At 52.1% G+C, this 24,120-nt stretch overlaps 1 protein-coding gene across 1 annotated transcript in view; it reads left to right on the top strand.

Moving 5' to 3' along the window:
• The window catches only part of LOC146813561 (uncharacterized), a 467,883-nt gene that overhangs the window by 428,111 nt on the left and 15,652 nt on the right, over nt 1–24,120 (top strand). Inside the window, exon 6 of the mRNA XM_085615444.1 lies at nt 10,325–10,443. Coding sequence (XP_085471570.1) covers nt 10,325–10,443 — 119 coding nt within the window. The remainder of the gene's footprint in view (nt 1–10,324; nt 10,444–24,120) is intronic.

The following is a 24,120-nucleotide window of genomic DNA, read 5'->3' as shown; positions in this document are numbered from 1 at the left end:
ACACCGGAACACTCTGAATTCCCTCTCCAGGACCCGTCCTAGACCGCGACTTCACCGTAGTGACTACAGCGCACGGCCCAAATACCTGAGAAATGTTTACTGAGAAAAGCACAAGACCGGCTGACTCCGAGTGCGCTGTGCCGTCAAGAAGCCAAGCAACAACAGCGATGTGAGGAACCAGAAGCTTATGGGCCTGGCGGCGCAGGGTACGCCTTAATCTCCTGGGTTCACCTGCTTTAACTAACAGAGACACGGGACACTCTGTCAGGCGTATAAGATCAGATTTATTAGCTGCAGCTAGTACAGTTGTCCTAGAAGTACACACGGTATGTTCTCAGGAGACTGCCACTTCACTCCGTGGCGCACAATCTTTTATAGTGTATAGATAGCATATAGATTAACCAAAAACACACCCAATACATACATGAAGAGCCAATAAGAAAAGGTTGAAAATAAAGCATGACCAATAGAAAGAATTTAAAAACAAGGTATCGAGTAACCCGAAGAAGCCTCTCCTCCAACTGTGTTTGTCACCCCTCCCCACAGGCTAATTCATTAATGTGTCTGCAACTGACTCGCAGGTGGCGAGATACACTTGTATGCTTTGGAGGACAGTTGTGAAACGAGAGAATACGAGCAGAGAACAGCGAAGGCCAGAAGATAAGATACCTTCTTACAATGCACGCCGTGAATCCAATTCTTCTTTCCTTCGACCTTTACTGCTGTTCGCGTTGTTAGGAGAACCTGCCGAGGTTTCCTCCACCGAGGCTCCAAATTCTTCGTCCTTTGGAAATTCTTTACACAGACCCAATCACCTGGCTGGATGGAATGACCTGGGTCTGTGGAGGCCTCTGGCAAAGTGTTCTGAACCTGTTGATGGAGAACACGCAATTTAGTTGTAAGGTCGTGCAAATAATCAATCAACATTGGGTATGGTATGTCAGAATATTTCCTAGGGCGAGGGACTCCCCATATATTAGCTGGGCGTCGAAAGACAATCTCGAATGGGCTAAGTCCCAAACGAGAATGCACAGCTGTTCTGGTGGATAGGAGAGCCAAAGGTAAAGCATCGGGCCAATTAAGACCTGTACTGGCTTATACCTTAGCAAGCTTGAGCTTCAGAGTGCCATTATAGCATTCCACTAGACCCGCTGACTGTGGATGGTTTGCCGCATGGAACTTTTGCTTAATACCAAGACCTGCACAAACTTTTTGCATGACTTGGCCCACAAATTCGCTCCCATTGTCACTCCAGACAATGCGTGGCAAACCAAATCTAGGGAAAAATTATTTTAGTAGAATTTTGGCAGTAGATAAAGCAGTGTTGTCTTTCAGGGGATAGGCCTCTATCCATCTAGAAAAGGCACATACTACCACTAGAACATATTTGAGGTTGTTGCATCGTTCCATATGAATGTAATCGATTTGCAACACCTCAAATGGATAGGTCGGGGGAGCAAAGTGACCTGCCGGAGTTGGGGTTCCCGTTCCCGGATTGTACATCAAGCAAATAATGCAATGTTTCACTACATTATCTGCACACTTCTGGATTCCTTCATTTTGCCACACTGGAGCCAGAAGCTTGCATATTCCTTTTGCACAGGTGGGCTGGACCATGCGCCATAGTAACTACAGGTAGTACATAGGCGTCTGGTAACAGCCAACGCTGGTGCTGACAACTCTACCCAACATCCCATCTCATCTAACATTCCTGTACTTTCTTTCCACTTACTCAACTCTTTCTCTGTAGCCTCTTCTTGGATCAATTTCACACTTTCTACTGTGTCTTCATACATTCCTCTTTCTCAGACCCAATTCGCAGGGCCCGCAACATACATGCGACTCGTAGCATCTCTGGCTGTCCTTTTTGCTACCTCATCCACAAAAGCATTCCCGCAACCAACATCGTCAGTAATCTTCTTGTGCGCACTACACTTTACAATTGCTATCTGGGTAGGCAAAGCAAGTGACTCGAGGAGGTCAGTCACTAACTGTCCATGCTGTATCTTAGTGCCGTGAGAGGTAAGGAATCCCCTTTCTTTCCACAGACGCCCAAAATTGAACGCCACACCAAACGCGCATTGGCTGTCGGTATATACATTTACTCGCTTGCCCTTTGATAACACACATGCTCGGGTCAAAGCTATTAATTCAGCTGCCTGAGCTGAATTATGTCTGATGCGTGCTGTCTCCACAATTGTATGCAAGGTAGTAACAGCATAGGCTGAAGTTGTCTCTCCATTAGGAAGCTTAAAACAAGAACCATCCACCCATAGGATTCCATCCGGATCTACTAGTGGCGTGTCTGTCAAGTCAATTCTACCTTTTGTCTCTTCCTCAGTACGGAGAAAACAATCATGTTGTTCTTGAACACCTTCCGCTTCCGGAAGAGGCAACAAGGTAGCTGGATTTAAAGTGTTACATCGTTTGATGTGCACGTGACTAGCTAAGAGCGTCGGCTCATATTCAGACAAACGAGCACTAGTAAGATGCTGCGTTTTTGTTTTGTTTAGCAAGGTATCCACTGCATGTGGTACCATGACAATGAGAGTATTATCTAGCACCACTCCAGCCGACTGACGAATAGAAATTGCTGCTGCTGCTGTTTCTTTAAGACAACTAGGCAATGCCTTAGCTACTGGATCTAATGTAGCGGAAAAATAGGCACATGGTCGCTGTTTATCTCCAAATCGTTGCGTTATGACTGACAACGCACAACCTTCTCTCTCATGGACATACAGCATGAAGGGCTTACTGTAATCAGGAGTACCCAATACAGGAGCAGAGCACAGAGCAGCACGTAAGTCAGTAAAACTCTTTTGACATTCGTCAGTCCACGGAAGGGGCTGAGGTGTATCTTTCAAAGTGAGTGCCAACAGAGGTTTGGCCAGCAAAGAAAAGTTCGGAATCCACTGCCTACAATAAGAAGTAATGCCTAAAAAGGCACGCACCTCTCTTTGTGTAGATGGCACAGACATTTGCGCAATTGCTTGGATACGTTCTGGGGTTAATCGCCTTCCCTCCTTTGATAAGAGATGACCCAAGTAGGTAACCTCTCGGCGAACATATTGTAACTTGGAAGGTGAAACCTTATGATTAAGATCAGACAAGTGACTCAACAATGCAAGAGTCACATTTTTACATATATCCTTCGAATCAGCAGCGATTAACAAATCGTCCATGTATTGAATAAAAGTGGCACCAGACGGCAAAGGAAAGCGTCAAGCTGACATTTCAGAGCTTGACTGTAAATAGAGGGGCTCTCACAATAGCCTTGGGGTGCGCGCTTGAACCGGAAGCTTCGGCCTCCAAGAGAGAAGCCAAAAATATCTCTACTCTCTTCGGCATTGGGAATACTGAAGAAAGCATTTTTCAAGTCAATAACGGAAAACCATGCCGCTGAGGCAGGTATCATTGTCAACAGCGTAGTGATATCTGGGACAACAGGAAACTGTGGTACAACTACTCCCGAAGATCAATTACAAAGCGATAAACAGGAGGTTCGGAAGGATCAGTACGTTTGAGAACCAGAAGAATAGGGCTATTGCATATGTTTCCTCTCGTTTCCACAACCACACCCTTCTGAATCAAATCATGTACGATATCCAAAAGCGCTCTTTCACCCTCATTAGAAATTCTGTACTGAGGAACACGTGGTAATTCAGCATTGGGCTTGAGAGTAACAACATAAGGTGGGATCTCCAGACAACCAACATCATTTGGACCCATGGCCCAAAGCGTTGCAGGAAGAGAGATCAATTCAGGTGGAAATGTATCTTTAGACAAATACATTGGAGAAGTCAATTTCTGTCCTAAAGTAAGATGTACACCAGAAGGAGAACAATATAGCATTGCATGCAATCTTTTCAATAGATCCAAGCCCAATAGATTCTCGCCGCAACCATTCGTCAAGCGAAACGGAGCCTCTAAATCGTAAGGGCCAATTGAAATAGACAAAGGGCAGGAGACTGGATTACGAACTGGGGCGCCAGAAAATCCTACAGATACATTTGTTAAGCCAGACAAAGGTACCCCAGGGAGTTTAGAATGAATGAAAGAACTTCACATCGCACCAGTATCTAAGAGAAATTGCTCTGAAACACCAATTGTAGTGACATTAACATAAGGTCCATTCTGATCTACTGGAATCGATACAACTCCCTCACTTTGTCTATGGCTGTCCTAGTTAGCGTGAAGGCTTTCATTCTCGCCTTCAACATAGTGATCATCATTGTAATACTGTGTAGACCGAACGTTTTGCTGATCAAAGTATTTCACGGAATTTGAAGGAGGAAGGGAACGCTGTTCCTGAGTCAACACACCTCGATCTCTATCTCTGTTTGCTGATTGGAGGCCACCACGACCTCGTGGAGCAGATAGTGCTCCATTGCGCTGTAATAAAACCGGACAACTATTCTTAAAATGACCCTCTTCCCTACAATAGGCACATTGATTAGGACCTAACAAAGGTCTCGGAATATACGGCTCAGGCTTTTGATATACCCTCTGAAACTGCGAAGGCTGCTGAAACTGAGGCTGAGCATAACGAGGAGGATAAGCTTGCTGCAAAAGAACCTTAGTTTTCAATTCTTTAGTCTTTTTCTCTTGCTTCTCTTTTTCCTCTTTGTCCCTGTTCTCGTAATATTGGGCAGTAGCCAATATCTGGGCAGAAGAAGAAACAGCCCATGAACTCTCGGAGTCTTTCAACTTATGTGACAGCTCGGGAAGTAAATTAAATACAAATTTGTCTACAAATAATCGCTGTCCACCATCTGTAGTCATATCTTGACCACTGTGATCAATAAACATCTCCTCGAAACGAATGAAGAAATCGGAGACACTCTCATCTTTCTTCTGTTTACATGCAGCTAGTTTATCCCAATTACCTCTCAGGGCAGGCATCATCGTTTTCATTAATGTAATAATCCTACCAGGTAGTTCTGAAACCAAAGCATCAGGCTTAGCACCACCCACTTGAGCCGTATCCGCGGCAATTATAGCCTTCCTTGTACCACCCAATTCTTGAGCGTGATCCTCTCTACGAAACCTAGCCCATAACGCTTGTGGGACTACGTTTCCCATCAACATTTCAATATCAGCTAGATTCATGATACAGGCATCAACAGTTTGTGACAATTCTTTATAATAACCCGCAGGATTCTTACGAGAGTCCGGTAGAGTCTGTTTAAGAGCTAAAACTTCAGATCTCTTCCAGGGGACGTGCACCCATATACGCTGGAAGTGACCAGGAACAGCTGGATTAGGACCTGCTGCTGCAATTGCTTCTCTCCACACTGGAGGAACCTCTCTCATTGGGTAATTTTTCAGTGTCAGCCTAACCGAAGGATCGGAGTCAAGAAAAGTCTGTGAGGAAAATAAGGATCTAAAGGTGATAAGTGTCCTTACAGCGTCCTCAACCTTAGAACCCACAATGAGTCCTTTATCAAAATCAGCCTGAACATCTAACAGACCCTGAGGAACCGAACCCAAATCCATATCCTCCCATTCTTTAACAAGAGTGTCGCACATAACATTAAAAACATATCTCTGCGTAGGCGCATTCCATTTTGAAAAGGTAGACATAATATCAGGTACACTATTTTGGGGACCTCTCTCGATCCAATTACGAGCGAGAGAGTCCAACCTTTCTCGTTCTTCGGAAGCTGGGAACTGACTACGAGACTGTCTTCGAGAAAAAGCTGGAGACACATTTAAAGCCTCAAAGAAAGGAGATAAAAGACCAGAGACAGTGTCTGTGAGTCGTTTACGCATAGACGGAGAATTGGACATAAGGATAGGGGACAAGGTATTAGGCGAACTAGCAGAAGCAGTAATTACAGGCGGAGCAGAAGGTAGAGAAGATCGAAGTTCAGGAGATGAGAGCAAAGGAGTCGAAGGCAAAGCTGGTGGGGGCAATACTGGAAGGGGCAGATGCGGAAGAGCCGGAACAGGTGGGAGCGCAACTGTCGGCTGAACAGGCTGTAACAATGGGGGCGCATTAGCACCTTGTGCATAGGGCGGAGGCAATCTCAATAAGTGAGACATCAAGGGATCTTCCTCTAAGTCCTTTCTTTTATCGGGAGGGGAAGCAGGCAACACCGGCTAGCAGTTATCTATCGCCATACGATGTTGTCTTTCTGAAATTTCCATCGCATTATTGGCTTCATTATCTTTAAATTGTTGAGCAGCCTGTATAATCGTCATACCCTGTACTTTTCTATCTCGTTTCGCTTGTTTAATTTCTTTCTGTTTGGCTTCCTTACGCCAAAGGCGGAAAGAGTCAAACATTGCCGGCCGGGCTTTTCTTTTAAATAAAACTGCTTCCAAATTATCTAGTATATCAGGCTCAAAACTACCATTTTCTGGCCACTTTAAAACACCATCATTCTTCGTGTATCGGATCCATGCTTTGTTAAAGGCAATGGGACCAACACCATGTTTAGAATAGAGCTCATAAGTGGGAGTTCCAACCGAAGGAATTGGACAAGAGTCCTCCAGCCGGGAGTCCCTATCGCAACCAAAACAACAAAGTTTTCCAAACTTAGTCAGACCAGGCATCGTTATTTCACTGGACTGTTCACAAACATCAAGGGGGTTAAATCAATTAACACAGCACAAATGTACTCACCCCTCGGCTTCGGCTTTTGCAATAGCCGAATCAAAGACCCAAAGAACCAAAGACCAAACAAAATTGTGGGAGCTACCCACCAAATACTTAACTAAGGATGTCTTCTTACGCCAACAGAGGCCCGTCTATCGTCTCGCCTTACCATACATCACCAAAAGAGGGCCAAGGCAGGGCGGTAGTCAGGGCAGCAGTCGTCAGTAGCCGTCAGGAAGGAGTAACCACGCTGCAAAAGACCTTCTGACCACTTCGACATACAGGGGTCGCTTGACGTGGTTCGCGATTCCTCCAGAATTTCTTGCGGGGTTCCTCACGACCTTCAGGCAGAACCACTACCACTGAAACCGCCCAACGTTGGGCGCCATTTGAAGAACCAGAACCTTATGGGCCTGGCGGCGCAGGGTACGCCTTAATCTCCTGGGTTCACCTGCTTTAACTAACAGAGACACGGGACACTCTGTCAGGCGTATAAGATCAGATTTATTAGCTGCAGCTAGTACAGTTGTCCTAGAAGTACACACGGTATGTTCTCAGGAGACTGCCACTTCACTCCGTGGCGCACAATCTTTTATAGTGTATAGATAACATATAGATTAACCGAAAACACAATACATACATGAAGAGCCAATAAGAAAAGGTTGAAAATAAAGCATGACCAATAGAAAGAATTTAAAAACAAGGTATCGAGTAACCCGAAGAAGCCTCTCCTCCAACTGTGTTTGTCACCCCTCCCCACAGGTTAATTCATTAACGTGTCTGCAACTGACTCGCAGGTGGCAAGATACACTTGTATGCTTTGGAGGACAGTTGTGAAACAAGAGAATACGAGCAGAGAACAGCGAAGGCCAGTAGATAAGATAAAGTCAAAAATAGAGAATAGTGTGAACCACCAGATAGATGAGACAGGGATTAGTCAAACCAGACAGGGATTAGTGTACTCGGCCAGTCCCTGACACCAGTTCGTAAACAGAGGCAGAAGGCTGATTGTCACGATACTACAGGAAAAGCAGAAAAGACCTTGTTCGCCGTGCTGCCTGAGTGAGGGCAACACAAAATGGCGGCAGTACACAAAATGGTGTCTCAGATACGATCGAGATCGAAAATCGAATTTCCTGAGATGTCCAGCAATCTCTGCTCTCTTTCACCACTACAATTTCCCCCGAGCAGCACGCAACCAGAACCGAAGTCGGAAGAACGGGTGCCACCGGCACTTCAATGCCCCGTCCGGTACAACCAGCAAACTTCACCCACGGCTGGTATTTAAACCACGCCTCTGCACTGTCTACCAACTTCACGCCAAACAGTAACGACTCCGTGACACGGAGCGGGAGGCCACACACAGCCCAGCACGCGCCCGCCCCCTTCGGCATTGTGAGTCCCAAGAAAACCTCCGCATGGAGAATCCAACACAGAGAGCAGCAGCTGGAGATTCCCACTGCACCAGCCCATTCCACCATCCGCTACATATGACATACTGGGAGCAACAGTCCCCACCGCACACACCAAAAGCATGGACGCCCGACACCAGTGATGAATCATCGTGCACCTCGTCAATCTTTGCACCCACGTCAGATCTGGAATCAGTGAAAATACCCCATCAACGTAAAAAGGGGTGCGCCTTCCGGGAGTTGTTACATACAGCCAATATTGGTCGCAATGGACAATTACCTCTGTGTTTGGCTCCTTACGCCAGACAATCAGCAGAGTGAGACGTAATGACAGGAAGCAACAAAGAGCCTCTCCGGGCCATTGTTATCTTTGCTTTCTCAACTTCTCCCTTTGCCAACAGCGAGGCACCTCCGGCGGCACAAATCTGCGGACAGGTGCCTTAGATGGTCTTTTGTGGGGCAAAGTGTATTCTTAGTTACAATCAGTAGCAGACAAATATGACAAGGAATTAAGTACCTTTCTTGGTGTTTTGTTGTAACAAGGAAGCATGTTAGGATTGGAAAACATGAGCTGTAGTTCAGACAGAAATATTTGCAACAGGCACTCAACCCACAGAGGTATCTTACATGTGCATCATTGTTTGCACATTGCTAGTCCCCTGCTTTCACCACCTCCCTTCCAGTGGTGGTTGGGCCTACCTGCCTTCCTGGGTGTTGAAACTCTAACTAGCGAGAGCTGTCTCCAGCAGGTGTTTCGTCTTTCGTGTGGCCACATTGCTGGTGCAAGCCACACTTCATTACCTGGCAGCAGCAGCCAGGGAGGCGCCGAGGCCCTCGGGGACTGAAATGTCAAATCTGTCAAGTTTCTATCAATTATTCAACACTCATTTTTCACCGTTGCTGCTGAACCCGGGGCGCGTGGCAGTGGTGTAATATTTTGAGTGGGCTCGCCCACTCAGCACACAGGACGCAACTGCAACACCCCTTCAACGTTCAATGTTTGCAAATGGCCGCCTTATCTCTCTACTGTGACGATAACAGCGCAGGCTTCGTGCGGCTTAATGGAAACAGATATGAGCCTTTCCAGAGAAGAATTAGACCAATACTCATATGTAGAAGCATGCGACGACAATGAAGATATTAGCTAGTGGATGTGAGACGAAATACAACACCCGAAGCACGTGTCGGAACATTTAAAGCAGGCAAACTGTTAACCATTTCCCATTATAGAACCTTGACCATCATTGAATAGAAAAAGACTGGAGACAGCCAGAGGAGTGGACTGGGGTCGGCCACTCCGCGACGTAGTGCCCCAAAAGAAAAACAAGCAGCGCGGGTGTGTGCAAGGAGTGAAACGCTCACTCCGAAGCTCAAAGCAAAAGGAACGCATGTGCCCAACTGTCAACAAAACAAGATATGTTCAAAATTAGCCTCGACAAACAACTCACTCGCCCCACTCTGCCTCATTTGCATCTGCAGACCGATCCGCAGAGCACTGCCACACCGGCAACACCACTCCGTGACCGCCCCCTCCCCAAGCCCTGCCAGAAGCTGAGCCCGACCAGGCCGCAGACCCACGCTGCTTCCCCCGCATACAATACACCGCCAGGCCAGGGGGCTGGGGGATCCCACGAGTCCCAAACCCCTGCCCAGCACGACCCGGCTCAAACACACTGTTGGGGCCAGAGCAGCATGGGAAATACTTGGATGGGGGTGGGTGACAATGCCCACACACTCACCGGACAAAAAGCAACGGCAGACACGACAGCGGCGTCACCAGGATGAACCAAACGATGGCGTGTGTGGCGATCATGTGGCGTGCGAGGTGATCAAGAGGTCACCAGCATGGTGGGGGAGGGCTATATATAACAAAGAAGCCCCGAAGTGATGCCCCTCGCGTCACCACCGGGCAGGAAGAGGAGGGGACACCGACTGGAGTCCCTGCCCCCAAGAGGGGGGAGGGGAGAGGTGACCGGTGCCCAGGCGATACTAGGGCACCGACCGCTCTAGTGGCCCCCTGTGGGTGCCGCGGTCAGCGGCATTTCACACAGTGTGTCATTAACTCTTTCTTCTCTCTCTGCAGTGATGGGGTCTCCGGGAGGAACAGTGGCTTGTCTGAGGTCACAGAGTGTCTCATTACCTCACCTTTCTACAGTGCTGGGGTCTTTGGGATGGACAGTGGCTTGTCTGAGGTCACACAGTGCGTCATTAACTCTCTCTTCTCTCTCTGCAGTGCTGGGGTCTCTGGGTGGGACAGTGACTTGTCTGAGGTCACACAGTGTGCCATTAACTCGCTCTCCTCTCTCTGCAGCTCTGGTGACTCTGGATCCAAACACGGCTCATCGAGACCTGATCCTGTCTGAAGACGAGAGACGTGTGACACGGACAGACAGACCCCAGCCCTGGCCACACAATCCCAGGAGATTCACGGTCTGTCCCTGTGTGCGGGGACGGGAGGGGTTCACCTCAGGGAGGCATTACTGGGAGGTGCAGCTGCTGCAGGGTGAAGAGGTGTGGTGGGGGGATGTGGGGGTCATACGGGAGACTCTGGGACGGGAGATGGACACCAGAGAGTCCCCTGAGGGCGAGGCCTGGTTTATGTTTCGGTGGGATGGTGGTCATTACTGGACTCTCTCCTTCTCTCCCAACCACATATCCGTGGCCCCCTTTCAGCCCCCCCTGAAGCTGGGGGTGTACCTGGACTATGAGGGGGGGCAGCTGTCCTTCTACGACGCAGACACCTGGGACCATCTCTACTCCTTTAATGTCACCTTCACCGGGGGGCTGCACCCCTTCTTCCTGGTCCGGCCAGGAACAGGCCTCCGCCTGGTGTAATAGAGCCCCCCCCAACCTTAGCCCCCGCCCCCAGCCCCCCCACGTCAGTAACAGGGCAGAGAGACAGACAGGAGCCCTCCTTGATTTCCTATTCCTCCTAGTATTAACCCCCCTCAACTGGGGGCTGCCCCCCTATTTCTTCTACCTGCCAGGGACAGAGCCCCCCGCTTCACACCTACTTTCACCTGGGGTCTGTAGTGCTGCACTGTTATTCCGCAATACCATGTGGACATAGGAGGACGGTGGAGGGGGAGTAGGAGATCTCTGCGAGGAATGGGGGGTAGGAGATGTCCCCCCACAGATGTCCCAGAGGGAGGGAGAGCAGGAGATGTCTCTTAGTGCCAATATCGGCAAAACTCCCCTTCCCTCCGACAGCAATCACTTAGAGAAATAATCAGACAAGACACATTTTTAGTGGAGAAAATTGCTGCAGGTTTATTTGCATAACAGATATGCCAACATGGTGGGTTATCTTACGGGCGATCCCAGGGCAGGCAGCCCCTCGCCACCTGCCCACCCGATGAGCCAAAATACACCGTGGCCTCAGCCAACCGGTGTTTGTTAGATTTGGGGGAGGGGATAGCCCCTCCCACCAGTGGACAACCAGTCCACTCCCTTACTCACGCCCCCCCAGCTAAGGGGGGCGGAGCGTCGCAGACAACCCCCGGTTGCTCAGGTCCACAACCGCCCGTAGGACTAACGGGGCGCCGTCGCTCTTCCAGGGTCCAACGCGAGGACCTCCCTGTGGATATTTGGCTTTAGCACCCTTACTGTGCTCATGCAGAGAGTACGCTTCTGTACCTTACAGCCTTTGGATCACCCTGCAACTCCGCCACAGCACTGGGTGTGGCCACCGTCACAACCAGGGCCCCCCACCAAGGTAGGCATCTATTACCTCTATCCTCCTGATTCCCAGGCTTCTTCCCGGTACAAGGTCCCTGGACAGGTGAACCCCTCATAATCAAAACTCCCTGTGTACCTGGCCTGCCAAAATCCATGCCTGAGAAAGCTAAAACACCTATGTTCAGTGAAATTTACGCACGGCACTGTTAACTAGATGCACAAGGATTCCTTTTCTCCCCTGGCCGGGCTCCTCGCCATAATAAACGAGGGTTTATCCCTGACCCCTAAAACTCATACGCTCCTCAACTAGCTGCTCATCTTACGCATGGAGGACTTCACATCTTCCAGCAGTGCCTTCCTACCCAGGAAAGTCAACTCATGCCACCCCTATTGTATGACCAAATGATGGGAGGGGAGAACAACCCCCCACCCAGACTGTCGCAGCTTCTACAGCAAGATGTTCCAGCGCATGCCTGGGACCCCCGCCAAGTTATCTCAACAGTGTGCAGCAGCTTCTACCCCCAGCTGTGCTCGCGCATGCCTGGGCCTCCCGACCCAGTTAGGTAAGTGGTGGAAAAACCCATGCCTCCATTTATTGGATTCCACCCATTGCGCCACACACTGGACGCATGGCCGGCCCTAGCCCAGACCTTGGATCCTGGCAAAATAAAGCAATGCTTAGTTGCTAGCATCCTATAACGAGCACTGCGCACCTTAATGTACAACTAATCCAGCTCGCCCCTAGATGCACAAGAACACTGCAGCCCATCACCTCATTCACCTGAACTGTCACTCCGGCCACTCCCCTGGGTCGCCACTGACAGCTGTACTTATAAGACCTTGGGATTCCCATCATCCCACCTGCATGGTGCGCTCTGCTGCCAGGCCCGCCCAGAACGCTGTGTCTGCTGCCCCTGCCAAAGAGAAGACTGCAAAAGCACCTGTCAGGGCCCGCATTGCCTGCCATTAAATCATGTCAGGAATACCCGTTCCGCCTGAAACTAGTAAGGGGCATGCTGTCCACATGAAACAGAGAGTACCCCTCTCCCGAAGGGCCAGGTAAGCGGCGACCGACACCCTGGGCCATACAGCTAACTTCCAGCCGGGTGTAGCAGAATTCCCTTCGGTCAAACCTGGTTTGCATGTGCCCTTCTCCTTACTCCTTGTAAGGGGGCACTACACCCGCCCATCCTCCTAAGCCAAAATTGAGACATTACTCCCCTAGTTGACTGACCACTCCCAGGAAATATTGCGTGACAGAAGCAACCTGTATCATGCCGCTGAGAATTGGAGGACCTGGGGTAAACTTATGGTCAGTGTACCTGTGCCTATACCTAAGTCCGTCATGTTCCCTAGTGGTATCAGTGGCTAGCCAGTAGGGAGCTCTGCCCTGTGGGAAAATGTCCCACAGGGAGGGGAAGCAGGAGTTGTCCCCAAGGAGGGAGGGGGGAGTGGGAGATGTCCCTGAGGGAGGGGGAATGGGAGATGTCCCAGAGGTTAGGGGGAGCAGGAGATGTCCCAGAGGGAGGGGGGAGCAGGAGATGTCCTTTAGGAAGGGGGGGGGCAGGAGATGTCCCCCAGGGAGGGGGAGCAAGAGATGTCACCAAGGAGGGAGGGGGGAGCAGGAGATGTCCCTGAGGGAGTGGGAACGGGACATGTTGCAGAGGGAGGGGGAGTGGGAGATGTCCCTGAGGAGGGAGGGTGAGTGGGATATGTTCCTGAGGAGGGAGGGGGAGATGGGAGATGTCCCCTAGGGAGGGGAGCAGGAGATGTCCCCAACGAGGGTGGGGGAATTGAAAGATGTTCCTGAGGGAGGGGAAATGGGAGGTGTCCCAGAGGTTAGGGGAGTGGGAGATGTCCCCAAAGTAGGGGGAGCAGGAGATATCCCTGAGGAGGCGGGGAGCAGGAGATGTATCCAGGGGATAGGGAGCGGGAGATGTCCCAGAGAGAGGGGGAGCAGGAGATGTCCCCAAGAAAGGAGGGGGGAGCGTGAGATGTTCCTGAGGAGGGAGGGGGAGATGGGAGATGTCCCTGAGGGAGGGGATAGTGGGAGATGTCCCTGAGGAGGGAGGGTGAGCGGGATATGTTCCTGAGGAGGGAGGGGGAGATGGGAGATGTCCCCTAGGGAGGGGAGCAGGAGATGTCCTACAGGGAGAGGAAGCAGGAGATGTCCTGAGGGAGGGGGGAGTGGGAGATGTCCCAGAGAGAAGGAGAGCAGGAGATGTCCCCAAGAAGGGAGGGGGGAGAGTAAGATGTCACCAAGGAGGGAGGGGGGAGCAGGAGATGTCACTGAGGGAGGGGGGACAGGATATGTCCCAGAGGGAGGAGCAGTGGGAGCTGTCCCGCAGGGAGGGGGAGCAGGAGTTGTCCCCAAGGAGGGAGGGGGGAGTGGGAGATGTCCCTGAGGGAGGGGGAATGGGAGATGTCCCAGAGGTTAGGGGGAGCAGGAGATGTCCCAGAGGGAGGGGGGAGCAGGAGATGTCCTTTAGGAAGGGGGGGGCAGGAGATGTCCCCCAGGGAGGGGGAGCAAGAGATGTCACCAAGGAGGGAGGGGGGAGCAGGAGATGTCCCTGAGGGAGTGGGAACGGGACATGTTGCAGAGGGAGGGGGAGTGGGAGATGTCCCTGAGGAGGGAGGGTGAGTGGGATATGTTCCTGAGGAGGGAGGGGGAGATGGGAGATGTCCCCTAGGGAGGGGAGCAGGAGATGTCCCCAACGAGGGTGGGGGAATTGAAAGATGTTCCTGAGGGAGGGGAAATGGGAGGTGTCCCAGAGGTTAGGGGAGTGGGAGATGTCCCCAAAGTAGGGGGAGCAGGAGATATCCCTGAGGAGGCGGGGAGCAGGAGATGTATCCAGGGGATAGGGAGCGGGAGATGTCCCAGAGAGAGGGGGAGCAGGAGATGTCCCCAAGAAAGGAGGGGGGAGCGTGAGATGTTCCTGAGGAGGGAGGGGGAGATGGGAGATGTCCCTGAGGGAGGGGATAGTGAGAGATGTCCCTGAGGAGGGAGGGTGAGCGGGATATGTTCCTGAGGAGGGAGGGGGAGATGGGAGATGTCCCCTAGGGAGGGGAGCAGGAGATGTCCTACAGGGAGAGGAAGCAGGAGATGTCCTGAGGGAGGGGGGAGTGGGAGATGTCCCAGAGAGAAGGAGAGCAGGAGATGTCCCCAAGAAGGGAGGGGGGAGAGTAAGATGTCACCAAGGAGGGAGGGGGGAGCAGGAGATGTCACTGAGGGAGGGGGGACAGGATATGTCCCAGAGGGAGGAGCAGTGGGAGCTGTCCCGCTGGGAGGGGGAGCAGGAGTTGTCCCCAAGGAGGGAGGGGGGAGTGGGAGATGTCCCTGAGGGAGGGGGAATGGGAGATGTCCCAGAGGTTAGGGAGAGTGGGAGATGTCCCCAAGGGAGGGGGGAGCAGGCGATATCCCTGAGGAGGGGGGAACAGGAGATGTATCTGGGGGCGGGGGAGCAGGAGTTGTCCAGAGGGAGGGATAAGAGAGATGTCCCCCTGGGAGGGGTTATGTCCCTGAGGGAGGGGAGAGCGGGAGATGTCCCAGAGAGAGTGGGAGTAGGAGAAGTCCCCAAGAAGGGAGGGGGGAGCGGGAGTTGTTCCTGAGGGAGGGGGAACGGAAGATTTCCCAAAGGAAGGGGGGAGTGGGAGATGTCCCCTAGGGAGCGGGAGATGTGCCCAAGGAGGGGGAGCAGGAGATGTATCCGTGGGAGGGGGAGCAGGAAATGTCTCAAGGGCGGGGAGAGAGAGAGATGTCCCCCAAGGAGGGGGTGGGATATGTCCCTGAGGGAGGGGGGAGCGGGAGATGTCCCAGAGAGAGGGGGAGCAGGCTGTGTCCCTGAGGGGAGGGGGGGAGCAGGAGATGTCTCGGAGTGAGGGAAAGTGGGAGATGTCCCCCAGGGAGGGGAAGTCAGGAGATGTCTCAGACAGAGAGGGAAATGGGAGATGTCCTCAAAGAGGGAAGGGGAAGTGGGAGATGTCCTCAAGGGATGGGGGCGGGGCATGTCCCTCACAGATGTCCCAGAGGGAGGGGGTGGGGGATGTCCCTATGATGTTCCAGATGAAGGGGAGAGTGGGACATGTCCCAAGGGAATTGTGCCCGAGGGAGGGGGGAGCAGGAGATGTCTCTCAAGGAGTGGGGATGCAAGAGATGTCCTCCTGGGGGGAGCGGGAGATGTCCCCAAGAGAGGAGGTAGTGGCAGATGTCCCCCAGGTAGGAAGGAGCAGAAGATGTCCTCCAGGGAGGGGAGAGCAGGAGATTTCCCCAAGAGAATGGGGAGTGTGAGATGTTCCCAAGGACAGAGGGGGAGCAGGAGATATCCCTGAGGGGGAGCGATCAGGAGATGTCTCCGAGGGAGGGGGAAGCAGGAGATTTTCTTAAGAGAGGTGGAAGTGGGACATGTCCCAGAGGGAGGGGGGCAGGAGATGTCCCCAAGCGAGGGGGGAGCAGGAGATGTCCACGAAGAGGGAGGGGGTGTGGAAATTGTCCCTCCGGGAGGGGAGAGCGGGAGATGTCCCGAAGGAGGGATGGGGAGCAGGAGATGTCCCTGGGGGAGGGGGAGCGGGAGCTGTCCCCGAGGGAGGGGGTAGCGGGAGATGTCCCCAAGGAGGGAGGGTGAGCAGGAGATGTTTCTGGGGGAGGGGGAGCAGGAGATGTCCCGAGGGAGAGGGGAGCAAGAGATGTCCCCCAGGGAGGGGGAGCGGGATATGTGCCTGAGGGAGGGGGGAGCGGGAAATGTACCAGAGAATGGGGGAGCAGGATATGTCCCTGTGGGGGTGGGAGATGTCCCTGAGGTATGAGGGAGTGGGAGATGTCCCCCAGGCAAGGGGGAAAAGGGAGATGTCTCCAATGGAAGGGTGTTATATGGCCCTTAGGGACATTGTCGACATTGCTAAGTTAGCATGAGCTTTGCTGCCATGATGCTGCCTTTGCGCACGTTACTACATGACTTTGTTTTTGCAAGAATCTGTTTGTGCCTTTCACAGGAGAACTGTTTGCTTTTCGCATTCTCTGCTTTTCCTGGAGTTTAGTCTGAACACGATGTGCAAGGTCGATAAACATGCCCCGTGTTATTCTGTTCTGGTCAGTCCCTAGCACCTAGACATAACATGCTAACACAGCTGCACTGCTGAAGACTCGCGCTTTGATATTACGTTGTTGCATGTTTTTTTAACACACACTTGGAGAGACCCTTTCTATGGAGACGAGCTATGCTGTTCCTATGATGTAAACATTACATCCAGGCTTTAACCCCTTGAGTGCCCCGCCCTTTCCACGCCCTGTGCCGGGCGTTTCATTAGCGGGCGGGGTTCATGACGAGATAGTCTCGTTATGGGCACAGCGCAACCGCGCTCCATGACGAGACTATCTCGTCATGGGCACTGAAGGGGTTAAGGTATGGGGTCTGCTGACAAAGCCCAGAGATCTTTTTTATATAAATAAACTTCTTTCAGTCAAGGGGAGGGTGGTTCGGCCTTATTGTGCTCTTTCCACTGTCTTTATATAATGACTTCCCCCTTTGTATTCTATGGGATTGTAACAATGCTAACTGTTCTCTGTTTATGCATTGTGCTGCTGGTAGTGGCTCGTATACTCTATTGTAGAGGATGGAGGGGGGAGTGTGAGATATCCTCGAGGAGGAAATGGGGAGCAGGAGATATCCCAGAGGGAGGGGAAGCAGGAGATTTCACCGAGGGTGGGGAGAGCGGGAGATGTCCTTGAGGGAGGGGGAAGAGGGAGATGTCCCAGAGGGAGGAGGCAGGAGGTAGGAGATGTCTCCAGGGAGGGGGAGCAGGAGACATCACAGAGAAGCATGTACATGGTGTTCTTTCCAGCTTTCTCGAATCCAATGATTTGTTCCATCCATCGCAGTCCGGTTTCCGTCCTAATTTAAGCACGGAGACGGCACTGCTGGAAGTGTCGGAAACCATCAGGGAGACACTGGATTCTGGAGGAAGGGTCATGCTTGTCATGCTGGATCTCTCGGCGGCCTTTGACACCGTCCCCCATGAGGTGCTCCTCTCCAGACTTTATGACATCGGTCTGAGGGGGACGGTGTTCAATTGGTTTACATCTTTTCTCGAAGGCTGCCGACAAACGGTCTGGGCCTCTCCGAGCTCCGCCGAGATGTCGCCATTGGGAGTCGGTGTTCCACAGGGTTCTGTGTTGAGCCCGACTCTGTTTAACATCTTTATGACACCTTTGGCGGCACTGGTGGAGTCCTCTGGGGCCCGGATCGTATCCTACGCTGATGACACCCAACTGCTTTTCACGTGTGGGAAAGGCCAGGCTTTTGATGGAGAGAACATCCGGGGTTGCTTGGAGTTGGTCTTTGGCTGGTTCCAGCGAAACGGCCTTAAGGCAAACTCCAGTAAATCGGAGGTGTTGTTCTTCGGCTGCTCTCTGGACCCTGATTGGCAGGCCTGGTGGCCATTAGGTATGGACTGCCCTGTCCAGGCATCGCTTGTGGCTAAGAATCTGGGAGTGAAGGTTGACAATAATTTGTCACTGAGCTCACATATTTCTGGCCTGGTGGGTACCTGCTTTGGTATGCTTAAGATGCTCCGGAAGTTCCTGCCTTTACTCTCAGAAGAGCACAGAAAGATCACTGTGCAAGCCTTGATAGGCTCGAGATTAGACTATGCGAACGTCCTTTATGTAGGTCTTCCGGAATATCTGGTTCAGCGGCTGCAGGTTGTGCAGAACTCCGCGGCCCGGGCCATCTTTGGCCTTCATAGGCGAGCGAGAGCTTCGGGTCTGGTGCGATCGCTTCATTGGTTACCTATTCGGAAGCGGATTATGTTTAAAGCACTGACCCTGGCGCATAAAGCGCTATTTGGCACCGGAGCAAGGTATCTACAGCAGAGATTGTCTTTCTATCGCCCAGTTAGATCTCTGCGGTCGGAATCTTTGTTTCTCGCTGTGGTTCCTCGGGTGAGGAAGGCCCGCACTGGGGGTCGCTCTTTTAGTCTGAGGGCCACTCAGTTGTGGAACTCTTTGCCTTTGGACCTACGGTCCTCTTCTTCTCTCCTTCTGTTTAGGAAGAGCCTCAAGACGTGGCTTTTTAACCTTTAGGGTGTCTTTGTCTGTTTTTGTCCTTTTCTCTTTATTCTGTTTTTATGTTTTTGGTTTTACTGAGCTGCCTCGATAAAGCGCCGGGACACTCCACGGAGTAGCCGTGCGCTATAGAAATAAAAGTTTAACATAACATAACATAACATAACATCACAAAGGAGGGAGAGGAGAGTGGAAGATGTCCCCCAGGGAGGGGGAGCAGGAGGTGTGCCAGGGTGAGGTGGAGTGGGAGATGTCTCCCAGGGAGGGGGAAGCAGGAGATGCCTCCAAGGGAGGGGGGAATGGGAGATATACCCGAGGATGGAGGGGAAGCAGGAGATGTCCCTGAGGAGGGGAGGGGGAGGAGGAGCGGGAGATGTCCCTGAGGGAGGGGAGCAGGAGATATTCCAGAGGGAAGGGGAAGCAGGAGATGTCCCGAGGAGGGAAGGGGGAGCAGGAGATGTCCCTGAGGGTGGGAGATATCTCTGAGGGAGGGGGGAGCAGGATATGTTTCTGATTGAGGTGGAGTGGGTGATGTCCCTAAAGGAGTGGAAGGCAGGAGATATCCCCAAGGGAGGGGAAATGGGAGATATCTGTGAGGATGGAGGGGGGAGCAGGCAATGTCCCTGAGGAGGGAAGGAGGAACGGGAGATGTCCCCAAAGGAAGGGAACCTGGAGGTATCCCAGACGGAAGGGGAAGCGGATGTCCCGAGGAGGGAAGGGGAGATGTCCCTGAGGGAGGGGGAGAGGGAGATGTACCCGAGGTAAAGGGGAGTGGGAGATGTCTCAAAGGGAGGGTGGGAGATGTCCCCAAGGGAGGGGGAAATGAGAGATATCCACAAGTAAGGAGGGGGAGCAGGAAATGTCCCCGAGAAGGGAAGGGGGAGCGGGAGATGTCCCTGAGGGAGCGGGAGATGTCCCGAGGAGGGAAGGTGGAGTGGGAGATGTCCTGAGAGGGAGTGGGAAGCGGGAGATATCCCAGAGGGAGGGGTTAATGGGAGATATCCACAAGGATGGGTGGGGGAGCAAGAGATGTCCCCGGGGAGAGAAGAGGGAGCGAGAGATGTCCCTGAGGGATGGGGAGCAAGATATGTCCTCAAGCGAAGGGTGAGCGAGAGATGCCCCTGAGGGAGGGAGGAGCGGGAGATGTCCCCAAGGATGGGGGAGCAAGAAATGTCCCCAGGCTTGGAGGAGCAGGAGATGTCCTTGGGGGGAGGCAGGAGATGTCCCCAGCGATGGGGGAGCAGAAGACGTCCCCATAGATGTCCCAGAGGGAGGGGGAGAGCGGGGGATGTCCCAGAGGGAAGGGGAGATGTCCTAGAGGGAGAGGGTAGTGGAAGATGTCTCCGAGGAGGGAGGGGCAGCAGGAGATGTTTCTGGGGGAGGGGGAACCGGGAGATGTCCCGAGGGAGGGGGAGGAAGAGATGTCCCGCAGGGAGGGTGGGTGGGATATGTCCCTGAGGGAGGGGGGAGCGGGAGATGTCCCAGAGAAAGGGGGGAGCAGGAGATGTCCCTGGGGGGGGGGAGATGTCCCGGAGGGAGGGGGAGCAGGAGATGTCTCTGAGTGAGGGGGCCTGGGAGATGTCCCCCAGGGAGGGGGAAGAGGGAGATGTCTCCAATGGAATGGGAATGGGAGACGTCCCTGAGGATTGAGGGGGGAGTGTGTAATGTCCCCGAGGGAGGCAGAGCAGGAGATGTCCCAGAGGGAGGGAAAGCAGGAGATTTCCCTGAGGGAGTGGGGAGCTGGAGATGTCCTGAGGGAGGGGGAAACGGGAGATGTCCCAGAGGGAGGAAGGGACAGGAGATGTCCCCAGGGAGGGAGAGGGGAGTGGAAGATGTCCTCCAGGGAGGGGGAGCAGGAGATGTCCCAGAGTGGGTTGGAGTATGAGATGTCTCCCAGGGAGGGAGAAACAGGAGATGTCCTCGAGGGAGGGGGGAATTGGAGATGTCCCTGAGGATGGAGGGGGGAGCAGGAGATGTCCATGACTGAGGGGAGTGGGAGATATCCCGGAGGGAAGGGGAAGCGGGAGATGTCCCGAGAAGGGAAGGGGGAGCAGGAGATGTCCCTGAGGGTGGGAGATATCTCTGAGGAAGGGGGAGAGGTAGATGTCGCCGATTGGTGTGGAACGGGAGATGTCCCCCAGGCAGTGGGTAGCGGGAGATGTTCCTGAGGGAGGGGAAATGGGAAATATCCGCGAGGGAAGGGGAAGCGGGAGATGTCCCGAGGAGGGAAGGGGGAGATGTCCATGAGGGAGGTGAGGTTCCGTGTGGGACGGAACGACACTTTTGAGTGGTGACGAGTATGGATGAGTTTGATGTCTACGAACCGCAAATGACGAATATAGTGGGTGTACGCAGTTTCGCTATGCAACCACGTATGGTTCGTCTTATTTTTGGGTTTGTTCATCCGAACCCTCGGGTTCCATTTTAGATACAGCATCCATTTTGTTTCTTGTCCTCAAGTAGCCAGCGAACGGACTTTGTCCGCTTCGTGACCCTGGGACTCCCAAGCTTACACGAGGGACACGTGTTTCTTTGAGTGTGACTTTTACGATGAGGGAAATGACACGGCGAAGGCAGATGGCCCCGCTCGAGGCTCATCTTGCCGTGCCGGTCTATTGTTTCAGCCATGCATACATTGGACACGAGGTCTTTGATCCCGTTATCAAGTTTCCTTTATTACTCCTAACACTCTTTTCTAATTTGTTGTGCATCCTTGTCCTTTCTTTGCATCTGTTTTCGTCCCTTCTCCTAATGTGTTTACGGTCAGGATGGAATGTGTTTATTGCAGAGAAGATATGTTTTTACAGTTGGGAACCGGCAAGACTGTTGTAATTATGTTCCGGCCTCCTGAAACATGAACGCGACTCTTTTGAAGTTTATTGTGGGAACTGAGTTGTAACCTTTGTTCGCCATACTGTGCTATGGCAAAAACGTGTATAAAAGGAGCGATCCACTTTTACAATTCGAAGCAGTCTCCTAGAACCTACACGTTGTGTACTTCTTGTGACCTCTGTATCCCTGCAGTAAATAAACGCTGATCTCTGACGTCGCTGGAAGTGTCCCGTGTCTCTGTGTTTCGTACGCCAGAACAGGTAACCCACGAAGGTTTCAGGTGTTGTTCCCTGGCACCGCTGGGTCTTAGAATAACCCAGTCCTTCAGTTGGTGCCCAACGTGGGGCGACATCAACGGTACCGGTCCAAAGCCCGACGATCGTGAGGAGCTACGTGTGAAATCTCCGAGGGAAGGTGCACCCCGCTTCATCGATCCAGTTGTCGAAATAAGTGGCCCGACGTCTTTTCCCGCGAAGATCCCCGCCTCCTGACGGCTGCGACGGACCGATGCCCTGACTGTCGACCTGTTTTGGCGCCTGGCGTAGTCCTTTGTACGGCGAGACGATAGACGGGCCTTCCTGGTGACGCCATTGTTCTCTCAGTTAAGTATTTGTGGGTCGCTCCCAGTGTTCCTTTGTTGTTTGCATGGTTCCATAGCATTCGTGGTTCTTAGTTGTTGGGTTTTATTTGACGATTGCAATTGCCAAAAACCGAGGTTCTTGCATTTTTTGCGAGGATATCAGAAATTTGATAGCCCTTGAAGTTTGTAAACTCGGTTAGTGTGCACGATGCCTGGCCGTAGTACTTTGTCTGGGTTTTTCAAATGTTGCAGAATGGATTCCCGGCTGGAGGATTCATGTCCGATACCACCGGTTGGAACTCCAATTTACGAGCTCTATAGTCGCCATGGCGTGGGTCCTATCGTCTATAATGAATATTGGGTCCGCTACACTAAAAATGATGGCGTCCTTAGTTGGCCATCTCATGGTAGTTTCGAAACTGCCGTTTTAGATAATTTGGAAGCTAAATTGTTTAAAAAGAAGGCTAGGCCGGCCATGTTTGATTCCTTCCGGTTATGGCGGAAAGAGGCCAAGCAGAAAGAAATCAAACAGAGTAAGAAAAATAAAAGAGAAGGTGTTATTACGGTGATGCGAAATGCAGAACAGTATCAGCGAGACAAAGATGAGAAAGAGCAAGAAGTTAGTGCTCGACTTCATCATATGGCGGTGGATAAATGTTATCCGGTGCTACCGTCTAATATCGATAAGACGGGAGAAGAAGCGATGGAGGATTCGCTCTTGTCTTATTTGTTGAAATCACCACCTCCCTATGCTCCCGATGCTATGGGTCCTGTGCTTCTACCTCTTCCTCAACCCGCTGTTTTGGCGGCTGCTGGTCAGCCCGCCGTTCCTCCCGCTCTCCCGAATCCCCTTGTGCCACAGATCATCCTCTTTTACCGGCTTCTCTTCCTACTGCGCCTTTCCAAGTCCCTCCTCAGCCTGTCGTTCCCGCTACTCCTGGTGCCGCGTCTACTTCTACTGCCTCCACCCCTACTGTTGCTGCGCCTGCATCTTCTTCCTCTTCTCCTTCTGTTCGTAGTCGTCTCCTGACTGCTGTTGCTACTCTTTATTCTCCGCTTTTTGGGCCAATACTCGGCTCGACTCTTTCAGATATCGCTCAGAGGCGCAGCCAGCTTCCTGATGGTAGGGAACGTGAATCGCTGGTAAAAATGGCACGTAGATGGATTCGTAATCCTGTTAAATACACCTCGCGTGTAGTGTTTGAAACGTTTTCTCAGTTTAATGCGCCCACGCAACGATTCGTGTTTGAGGAATTGTGTAAATCGTTGAAGGAGGAGTGGGATCATGATGTGGTTGATAAGGTACCGTCTGAGGTTTCTGAGCTCCAGCATCAGTTCACAACTGGTGTGATCGTAGGTGACAAGGTTCGAGATGCTCTAGAACGCTTGTTATCCTTTCGATGTACAGTGCAACCTCGCGCATTGTTTAAAGAAGAGACTGCGGAGTGGATGCCAAACCCTGGTCAATATCCTATGCGGGAAGTTCCCCCAGTATGGATGCCAGGTAATCCTAATGCTAACCCTGCTGTCCCAGGCCGTTTTCAGAGAGTGTGGATACACCTCCCTTGGAAACGATCGGAAGTTTTACAAGTGAAGCAAACTTTGCCTGATCCCCGTAAAAATCCTGCAGGTTACTATAAGGAGCTGTCCCAATTGGTGGATGCTACTGTTATGAACCTTGCTGATATCGACATGTTGTTTGGCAATGTGGTGCCTCAGCTGATTTGGGCGAAAATTCGCCACGAGAATCACGCGGCCGAGTTAGGCGGTGACTGGGCTGCCCTTACGGCGGCAGACGCTCAGCAAGTCGGTGGGGCTAAGCCTGAACAGCTTATTGTGGATTTGCCCCAGAGGATAATTACCCTTATGAAAACGCTTATGCCAGCGATGCGCGTTAATTGGGACAAGTTGTCCGCGTGCAAGCAAAAGAGGGATGAAAGCGTTTCCGATTTCTTTA

The sequence above is a fragment of the Triturus cristatus genome, chromosome 7 (genome assembly GCF_964204655.1).
Source record: "Triturus cristatus chromosome 7, aTriCri1.1, whole genome shotgun sequence".
In the NCBI taxonomy this organism is placed as follows: Eukaryota; Metazoa; Chordata; class Amphibia; order Caudata; family Salamandridae; genus Triturus; species Triturus cristatus.
This window is presented reverse-complemented; position numbering and strand designations above follow the sequence as displayed.